Source organism: Elgaria multicarinata, chromosome 6, assembly GCF_023053635.1.
Source record: "Elgaria multicarinata webbii isolate HBS135686 ecotype San Diego chromosome 6, rElgMul1.1.pri, whole genome shotgun sequence".
Classification (NCBI taxonomy): Eukaryota; Metazoa; Chordata; class Lepidosauria; order Squamata; family Anguidae; genus Elgaria; species Elgaria multicarinata.
Window position 1 is genome coordinate 58936316 of NC_086176.1, and position 24460 is coordinate 58960775.

The 24460-nt window shown below is 39.3% G+C and overlaps 1 protein-coding gene across 1 annotated transcript in view; it reads right to left on the reverse strand.

The window, feature by feature from the left end:
• MEGF10 (multiple EGF like domains 10) overlaps positions 1-24460 on the reverse strand; it is a 120149-nt gene that overhangs the window by 59242 nt on the left and 36447 nt on the right. Inside the window, exon 5 of the mRNA XM_063129466.1 lies at positions 20610-20702. Within this exon, the coding sequence (XP_062985536.1) occupies positions 20610-20702 (93 nt within the window). The remainder of the gene's footprint in view (positions 1-20609; positions 20703-24460) is intronic.

The window sequence follows — 24460 nt, forward strand, 5'->3', positions numbered from 1 at the left end:
TGGCAGCCATATTTTGCACCACTTGTAATTTCCAGATTGTTTTCAGGGGCAGTCCCACATAAAGTGAATTACAATAATGCAAAATATCTGATCAGATTTAAGGACTCTCAGTCCAATTGATTTAGATGACATATATTAATGAGTACTGGAGTCCATGAAATTCAACCCCCTTTCATTGTTTGACTACATATATGGAACAGTAATGTTATCTATAGTAGAAGGCATATCCTCTTTTTCTTCTTCCAGTGGCACAGTTTGGACATCATGACAACTCGGGTTGGGGGTGGGCAGTTAAACCCTGGATTGTTGCGAGCAAGTAAACGGGCACATGCAAACTGCCCAAGCAATCCTGCTGCAAGAATTAAACTGCGGGTTTTGAGCATAGCTTCTTTCACCCCCAATAAGCCAGAGTTTCTAGTTCACACGCATTGCTAAACAACCCATGGACAAAGTGTCCCTGGGTTGTTTAACAATGTGTGTGAACCACACAAAGTGCCCCTGGATTATTTAGCTTCTCCTGTTTACACCAGGAGTAACAACAACAACTGGGCTGTTGTAATGTCCAAACCGGACCTGTAACTTTGAAATTATTCAAAGGATTCTTTAATTTCTAGAATCAAATGGCATTCCATTGGCCATTGACTCCAATGGAACTAAAGAAAACAAGCCTCCCAGAGTCTAAGGCCAGATCTACACCAAGCAGGATATGACACTTTAAAAATGGTTTGAAAACTATATATGGACTGTGTCTTGGTCCCCAACAGTTTTACTGTGGGGAATAAAACAGTTGTTAAAACAGTTAAAACAGTTGTTTTATTGTGGTTTTAATTTTTGTGAACCGCCCAGAGAGCTTTGGCTATTGGGCGGTATAAAAATGTAATAAATAAATAAATAAATAAACAGTTGTCACTACTGTTATAACCCATTTTAAAGCAGTAGTGTAGTTCCTGCCACAGGTAAGCATATAAACCACACTATAAAGCCATGTAAAATGAATACAAAAGCAGTAGTATCTATGGTTATTAAGTGTGAAATTGTATTATGTTTTCATTAAGGGGCATGGTGCCATACTGTGGTCAACAAGGCTACTATAGTTCAATCTTTTTTTCTATTAGAAGCTATACAAATTGAGGTTCATTCCAGTCCATCATGGGCACAGCACCCACACATGGAAAGATTGTCTCAGGGAATAATAGAGCCCTCTTTCCTCACCTTTCCTCTTTGTGAGTAAGAATGGACAGCACTAGGCCATGTGCATACCTCCCATATCCCAGTCCCATAGTCTTTTTGTTCAGCCAATGAACACGGTCACATGCCTTGATCGTATATAGGAGGTGGGCTATATGTAGATATGGGAGGCATGCACAAATCTCCCATTACCTGTACTGGCATGGTGCAGTGCCTGCACAAATGCTAATTCATACACTTCGGGTCAGGAACAAGGCTCCATTTTACCATAGGGCAGGTCCACTGTTCATGGGTGCTGTGCCCATGGTGGACTGAATCAAATTCATCATTTTGTAAAATGATGACTACATTTCCTCCAAAATCTCCCAGTTGTCTACTTTCAAGAGAAAAATATTAAGAGGGATTTTTCAATGGAAGAAATATAAGTAACCTATAGAAAGGTCACATTAGGTTCACTGGGAATGTGCTAAACATATGCTCAGAGCATCTGCTTTTTATTTTCATGTTGTACCTATAACAATAGTGCAATGGCAAAATTCCAGAGTAACTACTTGCTGATCATATACACTCAGCGTCCTTAGTGACTGACAGCTATTGTTCTCATTGCTTTCTCCCAAGGCAGAGCAGTCAGGCAGAGAACAGACCTACTTTCTTAGAGGAGACAGAAAGAACTCAACACATCTCCTCAGGGTGAAAATTACTCTGGCGCAGGACTAAAACATTCAGACTGCACAAATAAAAAGGGCTAGCCTCTTTTAAGAATCATTTCCCTTATGTGATTAGTAACCCAGATATATCATAAGATTGTAGATTACATAGATGTGACAGTTTCCCTTGAATAGGACCCTCCTCTAATGGCTTTATGATTTGTAATGTGCCACAGAAACATCATTGTGTCTCTATATATTATTGTGAAAAATGCCCCTTTATTAGATAGAGTCTTATTGCACACAACAAGCTTTTGCAGTGCTCCTTTCCTAGTCTGGCCAAGTTGCACATTCATTTCTGCATGCTACACTATATAAATGCAAAACAATTAGATATCATGTTGCTCCCAAAAACTGGAAATTCACATAAATTCACTGACTGCCTGTTAGCTATTGAGCCACATACAAAGTTATGTTGTTATCCTATAAAGCCCTAAACAACTTGGGACCAGGATACCTAGTAGACCGCTTTCCCTTATATGCACCTGGACAACAGCTACAATCCTCAGAGGAGGTCCTCCTGGCCATTCTGAGACGAACAGAATGCTGGCATGAAGCGCCTCACTGGCAGGCCTTCTGGAAAACCCTACCTCGTGCAGTTCAGGATGAGGAAAACATAACATATTTTACATGCCTCCTGAAAACATACTTTTTCACACAGGCTTCTCCTGGTTTTTATTTTAGCTGTTTTTTATATTGCCTTTTTAACTTTTAATTTTTTACATTTATCCGGCACTTGTATTTTATGGTTTTAATTGTGCAGTGCCCAGAGAGCCTTGGTTAATAGGCAATATAAAAATGTAATAAATAAATAATAAAATAAATGAATAAATAAATAATAAAATAAATGAATAAATAAATAAATTGAAGATTTCTATAAATAAATAGTTTTAAATGCATCTGGGTAGACAAGGAAATGGTATGCTTATGTTTAATCAGTCCTTACCTTCATCTCAGAAACTGACATGTTTTGAGACATTTGTATACTTCAGTTAGATTTGCTAGACAGACTCATGTTCCATGAAGACTTAACAAAGACCACAAGACTAATTTTGCTTAACACCTCCTAGAGTGTTTGGATTACAATCCCCTTTAAAGTGGAACAAGACTGTTCCAGCCAATTCCTAAGGAAAGATTAAAAATGAACTTGACTGTCTTGGAATGTCTGAACAAACCACTGGAGAATTGAAGAACTAACCATCAGACAGCAGTGATATGGAATGAAATGTAACATATCCATAGCTGGGGTGGATTTGTATTAGTCCAATATCTAACTATAGTCAGCATACTACCATGAAAATAAATAATTCTCTTGGCTCAGAGTCTACCTCATATTGTTTTACCAATGACTAGAAGTGGGATATTTGATGCAACCCACTAATGGTCATGCACATATTTGGAGAGACAGCTTAATCATTCTCAATTACCATAGCAAGCTTATGCTATTCCACACTTTGCATTTTATTAATGCAGGCCTGACAGCACATAGACTGGGTTATATAAACCTTACTTTACCTATGATGCATTGTACATTTTTGGGGAAAAAAAATGCCTGAGCATCATCTGGACATACTACTGTCCATTACTGATGTTAAAGTGAGTTGTATATTATGTCTCACTGTGTGTCTGAATATTTCAGTTGTAAGATACATCTTCTGAATGAAAGAAGAGAATTTATTGGCTCCCTAGTGAGCTTTGCACATTCTGCCAGTAGTAAATCTTTAAAATATAAAGCAGGTGCCTAGTGACATGGTCTCCAGCTTCATGAATATTTTGGCTACAAGCTAATGAAGAATCAGGACCACCTTCACACATAAAGTTTTTCCAGCAAAGAAATAACCTCAGTGTAGGGGGGAAATGGAAGTTGGAAGTTGGACTTACCATGAAGTGATATTCTGGTCGGCAAAGTGTGGAGCAGGGAGGAAAGGTTTAACTCCCACCTCTGTAGAAGGCTGGGGCAATCAATCAAAGTTGTGTCCCACAGGAAGGGGAGGAACCCCCTCTCAGTTGTAGGACTTGCTGCAACTACCAGAAGAGCTTGAAAATGGTAACACTTCAAAATAACTGCTAGAACTAAACTAACCATAGTAAAGTAGATGGAATAACATAGAAGGAATCAAGTGGAATCTCTAACTAATTTGGGGGATTCTACAGAAATACAAAAGTAGCACAAACCGCTGTAACAGGAAATAATTTCCCCCTTTTTTATAAGTGTGACACAGGGAGGGACTCCATATTCCACACATCACTGACCAGAACACTACTTCACAGTAAGTCCAACTCATGTCATGAAGAAAGTGGAACAGCAATGATATACATTGTGACTCCATGGTGCGCTTTGGGTAAATTCTCAAAGCCCTGTTAATGTCTAGCTTGTGCCAGATTTTCTCCTTCAAATGAGAAGGGTTTGGGCAGAAGCTGGGCAAGACAATTTCCTGACTTCACTTTTAGGATGGGATGGTCATGTCTGAAGTCCACCCCATTCGGTAGGAAAAAAAACAAAGGTTCTTTGAGCATAGACAACATGCTCAATTCCCCAACTTGTCTGGTTGAAGTGAATGCTATTAGGAAGGCTATCTTCCAGGTGAGAATGTGCAGAGGGAACTTGTGGAGCAATTCAAAAGTGCCTTGAGGACTGTTTTCAGGCCCAGTGTGGAGAAACACTAGTGGAGAGAGAGAGAGAGAGAGAGAGAGAGAGAGAGAGAGAGAGAGAGAGAGAGAGAGAGAGAGAGAGAGACTTGCTTTCCTGTGGGACACAACTTTGATGTGATTGTCCCTGCCCTCTATGAAAGTGGGAGGTAACCTTTTTCTCCCTGCTTTGTTCCCTTGCTGATGGAAAATGTTCACTATCATTTTACTATGAGTACATGGGTCAGGAAGGTGCTGCACTCATTGGCTTGCTGACCCTTAAAAGTAAGACATACTTATCATTTATATAGGACTTTTGAGCATGTCATATACTTTATCTTATAATTCTTAAAACACAACAATCCTGTAATGTATTATTATCCTAATACTTCAGATGTAAGTCTAAGGTTGCTGAGAACCAGCAGTTTGCATAAAGTCAGTTTCTTAGCTGCTACAATATTACAACTCTTACTAAAATTGTGCATTTACAGAAAAATCCATTCTCATGGCACACTTCACAAATTATTTCCAGAGGAATAGCCATGTTACTCTATTGCAGCAAAAACAGTAAAGAGTCTTGTGGCACCTAAGAGATTTTTTGTTTTTAAGAGGTCACAATACTATTTGTTGTTTTCATTCTCTATCCTCCCCTCCCCCGCCCCACCAGCCATGTTAGAAAATGGTATATGTGGAGAAGTCCTAAATGTACATGTTTTTATATTATGATAACAATATTAAAACCATGTGAAACATGGAACTTTCCCTCTTCTTACCCAGCTTCATGCCACTGAAACCTATAGGAGTACGTCAATTTATATGAATCAATCAAGTCCTGTTGAGTAGCTCCATAGTATGTATTTCTAACTAGAATTCTTACTAAGGTTCAAGGGAAAGTAAATATAGCTTCTAAGGTCTTCCAGTGACTTTCTACCTTACAAGTAGATTATGGCACTGTAGGCAAGTCAGTTTGTTTCTTGCCAAATATTGACTAACCTCTAATTTGAAAGGTCTCAGATGGGAAATTGAAGAGATCTGTCACAAGTCAAGTCTGAACATAACAGCAATGAAAAATAGGATTTAAAAAGTCTCTACAGCAAGTGTGCTTAGAAACCCTATTGAATGAAAAAATATCTCATTGCTTCATCTCATAATTTTAAAACATTTTTTTTAAAAAAATATGAAAACTGCACAGCTGTTAATCTGTTGAAAACAGTATATCTTTGAGTTAATTACTATTTTCACGTTACAGACTATCAGGTAGGGGGGTAATCAGAATATACCATAACAACTGCCATTGCTGTTCCAAGGTCAGAGATAGGATAAGGAGAAGAAGAGACCAAAACTAACTTCTGTTAATTCAGGAGTAGTAAATTACAGATGCTTAAAGGAGGTAAAGGAAAACAACTTTATAAATTCAATGAAGTCACTTTGGTTGGAGAGGGGGGTAATAAATACATAAAAGCACCAATTTTAAAACATCTATTAAATCATAACTAAATAATTATTTTAAAACATGGAAAATATTTGAATCAAGGCAAATAAAAGTCCAGATTATACTTTGTCCCTATGTTTTCTACTCAAAATATCAGATTAGGTTTACATGCTTCTTTGTCTGCCACTCATCCTTCCATTAAAAACCAGATTTTAATTTGAGGGTCAAAGATATCCTAATTCATATAAATCTCTACAGTTTAGTCATTTTTCTCTACCTGCAGGGAGTCTACAAGCTTTAGCCCTGCTATCAATCTCTCCACAGGTAGAATGTATGTGCCAATGAATGTAAACTGATTGCCTCCTAGTTTTTTGTCAGTTGTTAAAGATGGTTCAAATCAGATGTTACATGGGGTGCTTTTTGGCTTCTCCTTTCAATGTGAGCAAAATATTGTGTGAGTCCTGTTTTATTGCAGACATAAATATAAATTTTACGAACTACTTGATGTCCCACATTGCACTAGCTGCTGAGGACAACTCCCACAACTACAGAAAGCCGTTTGCACTAACATATAAGTGGTTCATAAACAGAACCCATAACACTTGTAGATATGGTTTACACCATGGTATGTAAAAATTGGCTTCCAAAACACAAATGGGGTTCATCAGCTTTTTATGTTATCAAGGGTCTTTTCTAGAATCCTGAAAAACTCAGGCCTGAGATTCTTTCTCAGCAGGGCTATGAACAGGCTCATGAACAATGCTGGATCCCACAGAAGTAGTGGTAGTATGAACCAGAACCAGTAACTTCATTGGCTGTTGGACATGCAGCTGCTATGATCTGTGCACCATAAAAAAGCCCCCCTATGATCATGCATACTAGCAGTGTCCACCACCAGCCCTAAGACAATCTATACACACCACACACACACACTTGTGGAGTTGCTGGTTTATACAATTACCCTGCCCACGCGGCTACAACCTGCTGCCCCCCTGGATATTTCCATGGGCAACCGTGTGGAGACCAAAAAGGATCTGAACCAGACCAAAGTTTTCACTGAAAACTAGTTTCTAGATCCCATGATTGAGAAGGCTTATAAATAAAATCACAGTGTTTCTAGAAGAATCAGAAACTGGGAAGCATTTTAACTGCCTTCATACTTAATCCTACCGATTGAGACATTTCAATAGCATGTTATGTTTTTGAACATAAGAGCAACATGTTTAATAGAATAATGTTACAGTATAAATGCAATTTATCTATAGTGTTCATAGATAAATGTAGTGTTCATGATTTCCTCTGCCCCGCCCCAACACTGATAATTATGTGCTATTGAAATATGTGGCACTTTAGTTCATCATATATGCTTTGATTCATGATAGAATGCTTTGTTAATAGTGGTAGCTTACAGAACAAAATGTAAACTACACGGTGGGTTTCTGTCGCTGTTACACTGTAAGGAGAACTCTCAAGTCAGTATCAGTCTAAGTTTGTTCACTGTTTTCTCCTCTCTCCTCACTGCAGGGAGAAATAAGTGATTAATAGAGCAATCTTATGGCCTCTAGACATTTTCTGAGGGGCCATAGGATACAATGGGAATTCCCCGTCCAAGGTCAGAGATGGCACTCTGGCTTAGCAGGGGGAGTCAAAGACCCGACCCCCTGACCCCACCCACTCACAGCTGGCACAGAAAGAATTGCACCAGCTGGCCTCCAAGGTCGGCAAAGCAATGGAGAAGGAGGAGGGGGAGGGGGAGGAAAATGTTGGGAATATTGCAACTTTGTCTGCAAGTTACTAGAAGGGAGTAGTGTTACAGTTAATTCATAAGAATTTGAGCATAGCTAGCCTTAGGATCTCCATAGCCTACAAAGTGGTTCCTTGTTCTTTCCCTTCCTTACCTCACCCCTCTCTGACTTCCTCCATTGCTGAGAGCATATGTGCTTGCTCGCTCACTCTCTTGTCAGTGTTATAGAATGCAAAAAAGTGGACTGAACAAACTCTCTTTGAAGTTATATGAGGTACCTGCATTTGTATATGCAAGAAATTGGGAATAAACCATTTTACCATTTCTTCACTAAAAGAACAGTGTGGTCTCGGTCTCTCTCTCTCTCTCTCTTTTTCTTTTTTTTTTTTTCTTTTTTTACCCTTGTGTGCATGTAGGAATGGTAAACACTCTTTCTGTTCTGCCTTTTGTTTGTTTTCTCTGTTAACTGCCTACTTAAGCGTCAGCAATAACAAATAATTCCCATCAGAAAGGTGGCATTCCAGTGGGTGGGGAAGGGAAGAGATTAAGGAGGCAGGGATACAAACTTTTCTGAGCCTCTTCCAGCCTCCTTCCCTCCTCTTCTGAAGTACCATTGCTAAACAGGCAAAAAAGTGTATCTAGCGAAAAACGCAATGAGCAGCGGATGGAGAGGTGAGGATCGGCTCTGCCACTCCTTCTGCCCTGCTTCAGTTCAGCAGGGCATTGGATACACAGAATCCTCCAACTTTGAAGACTTCCATCTCACAAACCCATAGGATTGCGCTCTAAACTGTGCCACATTTACTTGAATGTTGTGGCTCCCCGGCTACTTAATTTTGTAATCTTCATCTTCATGTCCCCAGGCAGACTGAGGAAGATACTCCTTTCAAATAAATTTGATACAGCCAAGTCCACCCATTTTCCTCTTCTAGCTGGAAGGGGAAGGAATGTATAAAGTCCCAAAAGAAATACCAGCTTGAGAGTTATCCTGAGAACACACATTCTGAACAGGCCCTTTGTATGCCAAATTTTATTTGCATCCCTTAGTTTCTTGGAGCAACTTATTCATCTCTCATATCTAACAACTTATATTTTCTCCTTCCATTTAATTACAGTAAAGTGCTGTCTGCTTGCTTAATGCTCAGATTTTAAGGTATTATAGCAATATCTCAGGTTGCATCTCAAATAGAACGCCTTAGAGACATTGTTCTTAAAAAGTATGTAGTGTGTTCTAAGCAAATCAAAATACCTGATTAAACTATAATTTGCATTTTTTCTTTATTCCTTGAACATTCAGATCATTTTGGAGCAATATTGCTTTAGTCTTCTGTAGTACATATTCAACAGATCATGCAAAATATGGAAGAGCAAACATTTCACTTACAAAAATGCTTTTGGGATTAAGAATATCACATTATATAAACACTATTAAAATGCATAGGGATCTTAAGATAATACAAGTTTAGCATCAACAGCAACAAAAGCAAATTATAAATGCTCTCTGAAGCTCAATTACAAATGACAACTTTAGGTAGAGAAAAAATCCCAGGTTACAAAATCTTTCTTCAAGAGATAATCATAGTTATATTATCAGTGTCTTGTTATTACATTTCAAACATTAACTGAATTGGACTCAGACTAAATTAAACATGCTTTAGCTCAATTAGAATCAATGGGAGTTAGTCATGACTCAACTCGGCATTCCCCAACCTGGTGCCCTCCAGATGTGTTGGACTGCAACACATCTGGAACCAGTTTGGCTGCTGGGAATTGTAGTCCAACACAACTGATAAGCACCAAGCTAGGACAATAAAACAAGGGTGCAAAATGTGCAATTGAAAGTCCAAGCCTTGTCTGGCAGCCCAAGACCCCCCAGCATCTGTCAACAAAGAAATCTGCTCTAGAAAGACTATCTTTGAAAAAATTCAGTTTCAAACCCAATTGTTCAGGTGGCAGGTACTACTGTTCAAGAAACATAACTCACTCTCCCCACCCCCACAAACACACAATTTGCATACTCCCTTGTATTCTGGAAAATAGAAAAATACACAATCTACAGCTAATGGAAAGTGAGGGAGGGTAAGAAAGGAATATCTTTGTTGGAGATAGATGCACTGCTGTTCATTTCTTTGTAGGTTTTAAGTTTTTAAAACCTAACAAAATAAAATAGTAGAAAATAAAAGTTGCCAAGAAATGGAGGGCATTACTGCAAGATGGTAGATTTCCTTGTGTTCACTTCCTTTTAAAAAAAATTGCCCATGCTAAAGTTTATATTTCTATTGCTTAGTTTTGAGAAGAATAATTCTGTGTGGCAACATTATTTCTTCCAGAATTTAGCCATTTTAGGGTGCTTCTAGTCAATCCTTTTGTTTATGGAAATTATGCCTTATTTATGGAATTTTATGGCAGCCCAGACATCATTGCCTTCTATTTACAACCTTCCTGAGCTTTCCCACCATTTCTTCCATCTTTTTTTCTTACCACGAAGAATGTGTTGACGAGGAAGAGATGGAATAGCTGCACAATGCCTTTTGATTGGTAGTACGAAAAGCTGTCTGTCTGAAAGTACTCTCACTGTGCTGTTGAAAAAACAAGTCTCGCACAATCTCAAATACTAAGAACTGTATTATGGCATAAGCGTTTGTACATCTAAAAAAAACTTTTCCATAATAATTGTGTTGTTGCTGTCATAGTTTTTTTTACAAAGAATAATTCCTATTAACTTACTTTTCTTATGTATTCCAGAAATACATAGCACATTTTTGCAAAGTGCACTTTCTTTCACCTCTAGATATTCTCTAGAATCTTTTGTTTCTATTCAGTTTCATTTCTTACATTAAAGGCTTTCTACCCTCCAGCAGAATTGTCATTCTTACTTATTGTTTTGTAAAGAAAGGATTATTATTCAAGAATCTAAGCTTCTTTCTTTCTTTCTTTTTTGGTAAAAGCTTTTTGAACCATGAAAAGGAAGAAAAGTGAAAATGTAATACCCAGAGATATAAAAGGGCAGAAATGTTATATTTTTCACCTCTATACATTTCACAAGACTCTGTAGTGTTTCTTAGAATGTAATACACAACACTGAAGAATAGTTCAGAAAGAATACAGATGGTACTTATTGTTAATCATGTATAACAAAAAACAACAACAGGAAATGGAGGAGAATTATGATTATGGGAAACTTAAAAACACACATATTATGTGGTTTATCACTAGGATGCAATTTGTGGTGGGTTTTCCCCAGTCTAAGTCTGTGATCATCTCACTGTTGTTGTTAAGGCCATTTGATGTAGTTTCATGTAATACTGACCACTGGCATGACATTTTAATATTAGCATAAAATACTTGTTTTAATGACAGTTAAAGATTTTGATGCTACACAATCACAGAAACAGTAAAACCCATCAACTGAGTTTCCATCATATTTGATGCATAGAGTAGGGCTGCTCCATTAGATCTTGGGGCATGAGCAGGTTAGTATAGGAAGAGATGGTCCCCATGGTATCTTTGATCCAAGCTTTAAAGGCCATCACCATCACTTTGAATTGTCCCTGGAAACAAATTGGTAAGCAGTGTAGCCCTTGCAAGACAGGTGTAAAATGATACCGTCAACACCTACCAGCTTTCTCGCTGCTGTATCCTGAACCAATTGTAGTTTCTGACAACTCTTCAGAGGTAGCCTCATATAGAACAAATTATAATAATCCAATGTAGATTAAAGTAAGCATGTGTCACTATATGGAGGTTTGACCTTGTCAGGAATGGATGCAGTTAGAATACCAGTCTAAGCTGATCATCCTGCCAAAAAGCCGAGTCCAGAAGCACTCCCATAAATGTGAGCCTGATTCTTCATGGGGAGACCTACCCCATCCCAAACAGTTGAAGTCATATAGGAATGTCTGTCTATCTCTGCACCTCTGTCTTGTCCATGTTAAATTTCAATTATTAGCCCTATTCCTGCCTTCACACACTGATTCAGAACATCAAGAGGTTCCCTGGTAGTAAATGAAAAGGAGAAATAGAGCTGCATGTCATCTGCATGTTGGTAACAACACACCCCAAATCCTCAGGCAATTTCTCCCAGCAGTTCCATGTAGATGTTAAAGCATGTGAAATAACATCTGAGGAATATCATACAACAAGGTGCAGAACCTTGGACCTGGAGGCCAGACCTCATGGAGTCCCAATCTGGCCCTCTGGGGTCCAGTATGGCCAATGTCTCCTGTCCTGGCTCCCACCACTTTCCCTCAACCATTGATTGTTTGGTGGTCTCCTAGCATTTGTGCAGTTTTCCCCCTTTTTAATTCATCCCTTTGGCTGAAAGAAGTTCAATTCCTCTGCCATACACCAATGGCCAACAAACCAAACAAGATCATCTTCTGATATCATCCCTCAAGGAAGGCTATATCCATCAGAAGACAATACACACCAACCAGTACAGAAGGACAGTGGTTTTAAATGTCACTGAGAGGTCCAGCACAATGAACGGGGTCTCAGTCCCAAAACCAGACCTGAAGTTGGATTTAAATGAGTCTAGATATTCAATGGACAGTTCAATAATGGGTCAGATGCTGTTCTGGCTTAGTTATAAACAAGAGCCAACTTTCAGTTCAGGTTTAGTTTGATTCCCTGGTTATTCCTTTCCTGACTTGACTGAGTACATTTGTTTATTTTGGTTGTCAGTTGAGTTCAGTCTATCAGGAGCTGATAAAAGATTAAATCCTTCTCTGAGAATCTGACATATTCGACACAAATTGTGTCAAGGGATACTGTTTCTACTCCCATCTGTATCTTCCAGGTCCTGTGAGAAAAATAACTGAGAGCATGGAACTTGCAAACTTTAACAGACATTCCTGTTGGTAAGTAGCCCTGCTGAGTAGCATGATGACTGTGATTGAAAATTTCCATAATAAATGTGCACAGTTTAAAAGCAAAGAGACATGGGGTGTTATTGGTTTAATTTGTGATCTGTCAAGCTAGTGACTTAAAAAGAAATATCAAGCTGGGGTTGGATTTTTCTTCTTTATCAAACACTTCACGAATAATACAAAAGCAGGGGAGCAAAGTTATACCTTTAATGGCAGCTGGACTCTTTAAAGTCCTATTCTCCCTGAAATTATATTGAAGTTAAGTAATACAATGAAGCTGGTTTTCTCACCTGAATTGCCCCCATGGATAATAGGAATTACCATTGAAAGCAAAGTGTTTTCATTTGGTTAACAAACATTCATTTCTTCTCACTGATGTAGTCCTCACAGTAGTTACACATTACTCTGAGTGTTCTTGACCAATTAATCACTCCCTCACTCTCTGTTGTGGTGCGAAGTCCCTAAATTAGGGGCATCCCGCTCCCATGAGGCAGGATGAATTCCCTGCTCAGGAAATGGATTGAGAGGGCTAGCAAGTGAGGTGGGCCCCTGCGGGCACTGCCACTGCCACCACCACCACCACCAAATCAATCCTGTTCCCTTGCTACGGCAAATGCCACAGGGGGAAAGCAAAAAGCAAAGCATCTTACATGAGGAGCCACCCCCGTCTTTGTTATGAGCCCTCTCCTAAAGTGAGGTATTAGGTGGGCAGACTCACTGCAGAGGCTGCCTGTCCAATATCTCATTCTGTGGGGAGTGGAGGGGGGGGAATGCAGCAGCGTGCATTATCCCACTTCAGGGTGCAGAGGGGTACAGCAGAATGCATCGTCCCACCTCAGGTAGCAGGACATCATCTTCTGCCAGTTCCCTATATTTTGCTATTTAATTTTTTTATATTTTTAATGTTTTACTGTTCTTAACTTTTGTAAACTGCCCAGAGAGCTTCGGCTATGAGGTGGTATATACATGTAATAAATAAATATAAATAAATATATCTTGGCAACAGAAGCCTGTACCCGAAGAAGGAATCTCCATTCTGGCCACGAGGAAGGCCTTGGGAAAGACAAAGGAAAACCAATGCCATTATGTGATTTTCGGGAAGGGCACATTCAATGCACACACTGTATGCATGACCTTTTGCATCCTAATTGTCTCTGAATTAATCTCCAAACCTTCCCATATCCTTTCCTGAATATCATTTGCAAAATGTATAAATCATGTCCCAAGTGCCTGCCAGAACATACTTTTTGCAGCATGTTAATTTTGCCCTCTTGCTTAGACCTGTAAGGGAGGGGGGGGAGAATGGCTAGTCAATTTACTCTCAGACTAACACTTCTTTAAATTTCTCAGATGTCTCAATCACAGCTGTGACAAACCACCAGGAAACAGGAATCTTATCTTTGTCATCATTTTAATTATTCAACTCAGACCGGGCCATATAAACTGCAGTTAGTCATCTCAGAAAACTATGATCCTTCCTCCCAGAAAGGAACCTCAATCTCTAGCACAAGAAGAATTTTGTGGCATTCACTTCCCCCTCTTCCTATGTCCCCTAAAGTTATCTGTCAATGACAGATAAATTCTTTGCACTAACACGTATCTCTTCCCTTAGTTAGGCCATAGGACAACCAAATGTTATCTCTCTTTCTCTGTCTCTCCCTAATATTTTTCCACCTCACTAATGCCTGCACACAAACTCTTCAAGCTTTCTGCACCTCACTCTGTCCTCATCCAAAAAGTACCCCTAGTTCTTTGCAACCCAATACACTCTTGCTAGGGCTGAGGCTGAAATCCTTCTTTTCATCCCCAAATCTGCTCTTTTCCCTATTCAGTTCATCCCAGGCCATCTTCACCCCACTTCCATAGTTAGCTACTCACTCTGCCTCCCTCCTACACACAACATCCTCTGCTCTAAAATCCCTATCTGTTTGCAACCTCTATTTTGCGCATGAACTCCATTCATTTATTTAAAAATAAATAAATTACTACCCTGAAACCCCATCTCCCTATCTTTCCTGTGTCCCTTTTTTTAGTCAAGCTATAAATGCAAAAACTCTTGCAGTAAGGCATACACCCCCGCAGATCTGTATTTTCCAAACCATTTTACATACTCTGGCTCCATGGTGCAGAGTATGCTTTCGTCCCCCTAAAAAGCTAGTTTTCATTTAACCCCTTTTTGCTAGATGTTGTTCCATCTCTGCTTTCTAGAGTGCTTTAGTGGTTGAATTAAATAGGGTTAAATTCATTTCGCTCTAATAAATTTCACTATTCCTGTGGAAAGACAGCCACTCTCCTCTTTAGTCAGGCATGCACACACTCATTAGTTTTCTGTAGGGATGACAGAGAAATCTGAAACTGAATCAAATAAGTTCAGATTTCTATGAATCTGACCTGCGGATTTCACAGTGGATTGACTTTCCCTGAATTTCACTGATTCCACAGACATGCAGATGAGTTTTTCGTCTTTGCTTTTTTACATTCTGGAATTTTATGCAAATTTAGGGGCAGAAAAACATGCCCCCCCCCAAAAAAAAAGCACCAGCCATTGTCTAAAACATGAAATGTGCTTTTTCCCCATAGGCTACAGCATGTAAAATGCACATTTTTGAAGAATTTTCACATGTGGGATTTGCACTTTTTTGCAAGTATGAATTTGCGCAAATGAGAAATTGTGCATATTCAGGAAATTGGAGGGAAATGATTCTGCTAATAAGCGGACAATAGTATGAAAGGCACCTGACAATCTGCAAAATGCAGATGGAATGGATTTTACGAAATCTGTACTTCCTCATTTTCTATGTATCTTGCTTTACATAATGAACTGTTGTAATTTAACATCACCAAATAGCTTTGATTTTAATGTCCTCTGAATGTATGATCCTTATTCCCCTTTAATAACTGAAACAATACATTTCAAGGTCCTTGTCTATGGTCTTTCACTCCCTAACCCTTAAGATGCCAAGTCTTTCAGCAGCGCACAGTGTTCAATGTTAATGTCAACGATGCATATGAGTAATGCTAAAAAAAGGTGTGTTAACGCAGAGCACACTTCATAACAATTGGGTTTAACTGAACAAAATCTGAAACATTCCCTTTTAAAATGAGAAAAGCTACCTCTGAGTGGACAACTGGAACTAAGGATCGGATAAGAATTCGATGGAGGGATGCTCAACTATACAAACATCGTGGCTCGAATTTCAAAAGCAGCAAACCCAGTCATATACAAGTAAGGGAGTAGGTGGCAGAAGCGTTAAAAGTGAGCACTCCACAGGGTGGTTTGGGTTTTTTAGTATTCCTAATGAATACTCAAAAACAATCAAGTATTCAGCTGTAATACTTGAAAAAGCCTCAAGTGCTTGCAGGGTGAGCTGAAGGCTGACTGCCTATCCCTAATGGGAGAATAAGTCAGGTAGCATAGAGGATGCTTAGCTGCAGAAAGAAGTCTTGATGCGGGGGGTGGGAGTGCTGACTTGAAGTGGGAACCAATGGGGAGGGAAAGAGTAAATGTTCTAAATGTACTAAATGTTCTATATAATAAGTAATTTGGACTAATACTGGCATTAAAATGCAGGTTCAGCTATATAAATGCTTGTTTTTTCAGAAATCAATATGGAGAGGCTTGTTGACAGTACAGTACCATGCTTATAGTCAGTCTTGTCTGCTTACTATATAATAATAATAATAATAGTAATAATAATAATAATAATACTTTATTTATTTATTTCTTACCCGCCTCTCCCTTTGGATCGAGGTGGGGAACAACATTAGTACAGGAATCAACACATCTTAAAAATTCTTGATTTTACATTGATCTGGATAAGCCTGCCAGAAAAGGCTAGTCTTTAAAGCTGCCTTAAAATCACAGAGAGTTAATTTTACGAATCTCCTCTGGCAGGCCATTCCACAATTTGGGGGCGACAGAAGAAAAGGTCCTCTGGGAAACTGATGTCAGCCTAGTCTTAGCTGACTGAAGTAAGTTCACCCCAGAGGACCTGAGTGTGAGGGGCGGACTGCATAGGAGAAGGCGATCCCTCAGATAACCTGGACCCAAACCATTTAACGGTAATGACCAACACTTTGTACTTTGCCCAGAAATGAATTGGCAGCCAGTTGAGTGATTTTAATGTTGGGGTACTGGTGACCAACCTGGCTGCCATATTTTGAACTAGTTGAAGTTTCCGAACTAGGTACAATGGTAGCCCTATGTAAAGCGCATTGCAGAAGTCAAGCCTTGAGGTTATTAGCACGTGCACTACTGTCTTTAGGTCTTCCAACTCTAGAAAAGGTTGCAACTGGCGCAACAGCCGAAGCTGATAGTAGGCACTCCTGGCTATTGCATCTATCTGGGCTGTCATTTGGAGCGACAGATCCAGGAGCACCCCCAAACTGTGAACACAGTCTTTCAGGGGGAGTGTAACCCCATCCAGAACTAGTTGACACACCTCCAAGCCTAGGTCAGAGCCCTTGACAGCAAGCACCTCTGTTTTGTCTGGATTCAGCTTCAATTTGTTTTTCCTCATCCAGCCCATTACCGCCTCCAAGTATTCATTCAGGGGAGACACCCTATCCTTAGCTGATGCTGTTATTGAAGGCATAGAGAAATATATTTGGGTGTCATCAGCATACTAATAGCACCCTGCCCCATGCCTCCGGATGATCTCTCCCAGTGGTTTCATGTAGATGTTAAACAGCATTGGGGATAGGATGGCACCTTGTGGTATGCCATACAACAGCTATCCCCAAGCATCACCATCTGGAATCTACCTGAGAGGTAGTACCGGAACCACTGGAGCACAGTACCCCCGATTCCCAAACCCTTTAGGCATTCCAGAAGGATACCATGGTCGATTGTATCGAAAGCCGCTGAAAGGTCCAAAAGTATCATAGCTTTAAACAAAATAATAGTTGTTTTTCAATGTATATTGTCTGTTTTTTTGTATGTATTTTATGCTTTTATGGTTTAAAATTGTGTATATTTCTTTTGAATGTTCACTATTTTTAACTTTTGTAAACCGCTCAGAGAGCTTTGGCTATGGGGCGATATAGAAATGTAATAAATAAATAAATAAATAAATAAAAAATGACTTTCCCTCCCCCTGTATTTTCTCTTACCCTCAAAACACTGCAGGAAGCAGCTTTTCCTGTTTAAAGGTAGCCAGACATGTCTGTGTTTAATGGAGTTTGACCGTGAAATTAGACTAAGTCTTGAACATGCAACATTTACTTAGGGCATTTCCAGATAATCAGTTTTTAGTGAAATGCTTATACTCTGTTGAACACAGAGAAATCAATAAGCTTTAGCATACTTAAGTTTGTGTTGCATTGTCTCCTTCATTTTTTACAAAATAATAACATTCTTTTACTCAATAAGAAGCAAAATGCTTTCAGAATCATAGTGTTTCTGATCAGTTTTATTAAGGTTATTGAGATCTACAAAACTGTATTCATTGTCATTGTAACCATCCCCCTTTCCTTCATAAATGCTGAAATATAAACACATAAATCAATAATCTTACAGCTTTGTGAACAATTCCCCCCCCCCAACGCATTGCTGACAATGTGGTGTGTTGATTCCCTAGCTGAAAGGGCCAGTTTTAATTAGTTTTCTGTCCAGTTCAAATTGCATTGATCTATCTACTGTGTCCAATCAATAAACCTTTAATAGCACAATTAGTTTATATGAATGTTAACTCTTTTGCTAAAAAGAGAATATTCCATATGTTTGTACACTGCTACATCTTGATATACAAAGGAAAAGAAATACATCATCTTATCAGAGGCACTTATCTAACTACTTCTAGTCTTACAGTTCCAAGTTCAAAGCGAAGTTGGGCTCTCACTACATATAAAATCACAATAGGAAAAAAAACTTCCAAGCCCTTGCCCTCATTTTGCTCATTTCCTGCCTTTTGAAATATTCACAGCACAATTTCTTTAGCCTCTTAAGAGGACAAAGTACTGGCAGCTTTCAGGCTGCATTGCCAAAACATTCCAAAATCTCTTGCAATGTCACCGATTATGTGACAACCCTCTTATCAGACTGTGTACTGCTGCCACTTCATGTAGCCACTCTGTACAGGTACTTTTCCAAGAGCAGGTTTAATAGCAGCTTGGGAGTGATTTAGGTCACAAACTATGAAGACGTGCCTGTGAATGAGACTCATTGAATACAATAGGAATTATTTCTGAGCAAATATGCATAGAATTATGACGTTAGATTAAGAAAATGGTGCATGAGGAAAGGGTTAAAGCCCATCTTCCCCCATGCCATTGCTAGATGCGTTAAGTATAAAATGTAGTTTGGCCCTAACTCTGTCACTTTTAAAGAGAAACTTGTGAAACTCAAAACTCATTTGACTTCAGTTATTGTTCAGTACACTAAAAGTTACTGAGAAAGCAAGCCACTAAAGTTTTCTGAAATTCATCCACAAAATTGATATGCAACAGAACACAAACCAGATGAAAATAAATCAAGAGATAAAATATCTAAAAAGTAAATTTTGCTTTCTAAAAGTGTTGAAAATTCTAAATGAATGATAAAGTTCAGCCTTACTTTGTCTGATAGAATGTTTCCCCTATTTATTTATTTTTTTAAAAAAATAATCTTGAGAATAAGATGCATGTTACAGGAACCAATTCCAGATTGTCAGAGATTTCCAAGTACTTCCTCTAAGTACCACTCATTGATTTCTTTGGTGAGAATTCCACTACAATTTTGCAGTGAAAAGGTCTGTTCGTCAACACACTGATAAGGAAATCATGCATGCCTTATAGAACAGACAATAACAAACGGTATTGCTCAAATTATGCAAGCTAAAACTGTTCTTTCATTTTGGAACCACTATGGAGAATTTGATTTGCAGCAAGACAATCCAATAAAAGCAGCATCTCATTTCTCTTTTGTCTGCTAGGGAAACATGGATGCATGCCAGGCAGTGAGGGCCCCCTTCTCCCCATACCCAACATCAACTGCATGTGAACAAAATACCCTTTTCTGTCCTAATATGCCCTTGAAGTATTTTTCTTTTTAACAAATAAATTCTTAGCACTTCAAGTTAGCTGCAATTTGTATGCAAAAACCTTTAGAGAGGATCGCTAACATCCCAGGGGAGCTCTCATTTCAAGGTAGAGCAACAAGGGCTCTTTCACATGACTTCTATTGTGTATAGACAAGCACACAGTATTTGCACTGTTGAACCTGATGACACTAGCAGCAAGTGGCAAACGAACAGAGGAAAGGCAGGAACAGAAGAAGGAGCTTTAACTCCACCCAAATGAAAGGAAGAGGAAAATAGTTATGGAGAATAGTTATGGCAACAAGATGTCAGTCTCCCAAATACAATCAGTAGATAATTGAATTTGGTTAATACTTTGCCTTTTTGAATATCAGAAAAACAAACAAACAGTGAAACCCCCATTTTACAGATCTAATTGTGCATATTCTGAGTTTCCACTGAATTCAGCTCCAATTTATCCCCCATGATTTTCAACATCTTCATGAAACTGCTGGGTGGGTTGTCCTGGAGTATGACTCCCAGCTCACTCGCTCTCCTTTTTCATCTAATAGAGTTGAGGCAATTGATGTTTTTGAACCAGTACTTGGGTAGGATAATGAACTGGATGAGAGCCAAAAAACTGAGATTCAATCCAGACAAGATGGAGGCACAATTTGTGGGTTGTTCACTTGTCTGGCTGAGTGGTGTTTACCCTGTTCTGACAGGGGATTGCATTCCTCCTAAAGGATCAGGTGTACACTTTGCAATTGCTTTCTGGTTCTGAACCCACAGTTAGTACTGCAGATAACTGGATTATTTACACACACACACACACACACACACACAGAGAGAGAGAGAGAGAGAGAGAGAGAGAGAGAGAGAGAGAGAGAGAGAGAGAGAGAGAGAGACTATACTTTCATGTAAATCAGAGCTGATTACTCAGACAAGTACTGGAGAATCCTGGCAGAAAAATGTTTAAATCTCTTTGCAAAGAAGGACAACAGAACAGAAAGAGCACTAGACAGACAGCAACAGATGTAGACTTACCACTGGAGCAGTTGGGTCCACCCCAGCCAGGCTCACACTGACAGGTGTTTGGAGCAATACAACGGCCATGGATACATTTATCAGCACAGTGAGCTGTCAAAGACATGGAGAGAAAGAGAAATCAGGAAAAATAAAAATGTTGAATTAGAAAAAAAAGCCCTAGGTCTTCCATAATCCAGCTGTTTTTTCACTGTCTCCAGTTCCCCTTAAAAACAAGAAAAATGCTAGTATTTTTTATTAAAACAAACTTTTATAGTTTCCTCACAGTGACTAGGCATTTAATAACCATAGATTGTCCTCTCCAGTTTCAAATTTTCAGCAGCAATCCCACTGTGGCTGTTCCAATTTTATACATATACCAAATCAGGAAAAAGAATGTCTTGCCTTTTAGAGCCTATGTACAGAAAAGCAACCTTATTTGCCTTCTCTAATTTTCTTATTTCATTCTTTTTTGTTTACCAATTGTAACCATTTATTTACCAATTGTATTCTTTATTATCCTATTTCTTCTTCTTTCCTTAACTGTTGATATTTGTGCCACATTTTTTTCCAGATTTGATGACATCCATGATAGCCTATGTTTTACTATATTCAGTGATACAAAGAAGAACAAATATAAGAAAAAAGAAAAAAGGCAAAGAAAGTTTGTATTTCAACACTGTAAACATGTAGCAGAATCCAATACTGCCCATCTGCTAGTGTTTTGTGCATGGTATCATTGGAACCTTGCAGCCCTTGCACATGCAGCCAGCCCTGTCCATTCCAGTCCACAAACGGCACCTACCAACTTGCAGAATGACAGTATAGCATTTCCAGAGGCAAGCCCTGAAATGAATATAAACACTAGTTTCTGGAAGGGGGCAGGTCGGTGGAGCTCCCTAATGTGAGATTCGATGACCTGTCCCCTTCCAGAAATGAACATTCCTGCTTGTTTGGCCTCCGGAAACACTAAGCTTCATCCCACATACCTGCTTCCCTCGGATTATCCCCATAGCACTAAGCTTTCGCAGTTGTTGTTGTTTTTGCTACTGGGTGACAGCGATCCTTTGCATAGCAGGAAGTAAGTTTAAGGGGAGAAATATAAAAAAATCATTAAAAAATCAATGGATGATCCAATTCAATTCAAATTTGGTATCCTTAAAGCTCTCCGTAGTATCTATTACTGTGCCAATTTTGGTGTCTTTATCTTTAAAGCTTACACAGATGTAAGCATTTCTTTAAAATCCTGCTCCTGTGCCGCAGCGGTGGCTCGGAAGATACGCTCAAAATGTAGGGGCTAAATACGGTGAATCTTTTTGCTTTATTGCACAGTTAAGGCAGGATGCATGGGAGTACTTCACAATCAAAGCAGATTATAAGGTGGAAAACTTCTGAGTCCTCTGCATGCAATTAGCAGTGATTGCACAGTAGAACGCTGGTGTGATAAAACTCACTGAATCACTGTTCTGTGACCGGTAGGGGCCACTTGTGGACAACAATGGACAGAGTTGGCCATACATGCAAGGGCAGCATTGGATTCTGCTCAACGATTCCAATTATGTCAAGCACAAAACACTGCCATTAAGTAATATTAGGATTTCTTGAACAGGTATGTTAAAGACTTCCCTCCTCTTTTATCTTTACAAAACATCATTATTGTGGGTCTTTGCAATTGCTTTCTGGTTCTGAACTCACAATTAATACTACAGATAAGCATCACCAGTCCAAATGTATGCAAGGGGTAGAAACCCAACTCTCCATCTTTTACAAGGAGCATGTCTACATAGTGTATTTACCCCATTGTGGCAGTGAAGTTGTCCACCTTTGTTTAGATGCACAGCCACATTGTGGTATCTGTCCCAAAGCTGCGCATTTTTGTGGTGCCATTTTACCACCTATTTTAACTTTGCTCCACCATCACCATGGTTATCTGTGTATTTGTCAATGGTGGGGTGAATGCCATTTAGGATGGTGGGCATACTTTTGGCTGATTGCTGGAAGGGAAATTCGCATGGGACACAGGCCTGGGGAGAGCAGAGGTCTAACCATGTCTACTCAGAAGTAATTGCCTTCAATTGGTACTTTGGGAGTACAGGAGCAAAGGGGTCTGGAGAATTCCTTTGCCAGCCTTTTTTCATTAAAAACTGCTCTGTTGGGAACGTGGGCTCAATCACTGCCTCTTGCTTTAAATATTCATTGAGTGCTGGATAATCATCCTTATTCTGAAGTAGGGATGTTTGAACTAAGCCTCAGGATGTGCGAAAGATTAAAGGATCAGTACTCTGTAAATGTCTCTCTCAAACACACAAGGGTGGATATTTACATGTCTACTCGGAAGAAACTCCTCCATTGCACTTTATGAGCATGTGAGCAAGTGGAGGGAAGCCTGTTGATTCAAGGCTTCACAGCTACAGTGGAACACAGTAGAGAGAGGATGGGCGCCAATTGTTTCAAAGCTGCATAGCTTCGGAGGCACACAGAGGCATCCTTTCACTGCTACAGAGTTGAGCAGAAGAAACAAATTACTTTCGGAGTCCCATTGTTAGTTGCTATTTGCTGCGCATTAGGGCCATGTAACTGATCCTGCAAAGTTTCAACCACGTATCACTTTGCAACTGTGGTGCTGCAGTAAAAGCCCATGTAGACAGCCTTAAAAGGACAAGTCTCCATTATATAATCTCAAATACAAACACCTAAAAAGTCAAAGGATGTTTGGTCAAAAGGTGCAAGGGCCAGTGGATACAAACTTCTTTCCCCCACCTTTCCACCATTTATTATTTTATTATCTCCTCTTCCTATTGCCCGCCCAATTCTTTCACTCCATCTCCTTACTGCAGCATTCCTTGACAGTTTTTGTAAAACAAGGCAAATCTGCATATCAGTGCTTCTAAGGCCATGATAATATGAAGATGCAGCATTAAACAAGGGCTACAAGATAAACTTCTGGTTTTCAAATATCAGAAGCATAAAAAGTAGCACAGCTGCTAGGGAGATTTGTTACATACTAAAAGCAGCTGTAAGAATATTTACATTTGGGCTGAGTTCAAAGATTTGGAGAGTTTTACGAAGGTATAAGGGGCGTGTGTTGTGTCATGGTTTGCCAGGAAATTTTAAGACCAGATGTAGGAGGATGTCAAAATACAAAGCCTAGTGTACTTTTAAACAATAGTTTGCTATAGGGAATATTGGTAGGTGAAGCATCGGGAATCTAGCCTTCTCAAATTCTCCTAATTGCCTGTAATATTGAAATAAAATGTAATGGTGTTCACCAAGGCTGCTGAGAGATTGCAACTGGACATAAATTAATATATGAAGCTGCCTTATTCTGAGTCGGACCATTGGTCCATCTATCCCAGTATCATCTACTCTGATGGTGGGTCTCTGAGGTCTGTGCAGAAGCTTCTTCCCATGGCTACAACTGATCCTTTAATGAGATACTGGATTAAAACTGAGACTTTCCGCATGCAATACATGTACCCTTCTGCTGAGCTATGTTCCTGTCCATATAAATGTCTTATATACATGTTACATACATATCAAGAGGATTAAATAATTAATGCCACATGCACTCAGGAAATAAACAGAGTTTTGTTTCTTCTTTTTTAAAACAACAAGCAGTTACAAGCATTAGATAGGCTGGGTCTTGAGAATAATGCATTTTTGTCATGTCTTCATCAAGGCCAATGTTCATGGAATCTAAGATATTCATCTCCATCTCCCCCCCCCCCTTTGCAGGAAGAGACCATGGTTTTGTTGTCCATTGCCTGAGAAAGCCACTGTCCAGTTTTTAAGCTTACGCAATAAGATCTTCCTGGCTGACTGACAGCTGAAGAAATAATCAGTGGCTCTTCTAATCCTGGCACCAGAGACAC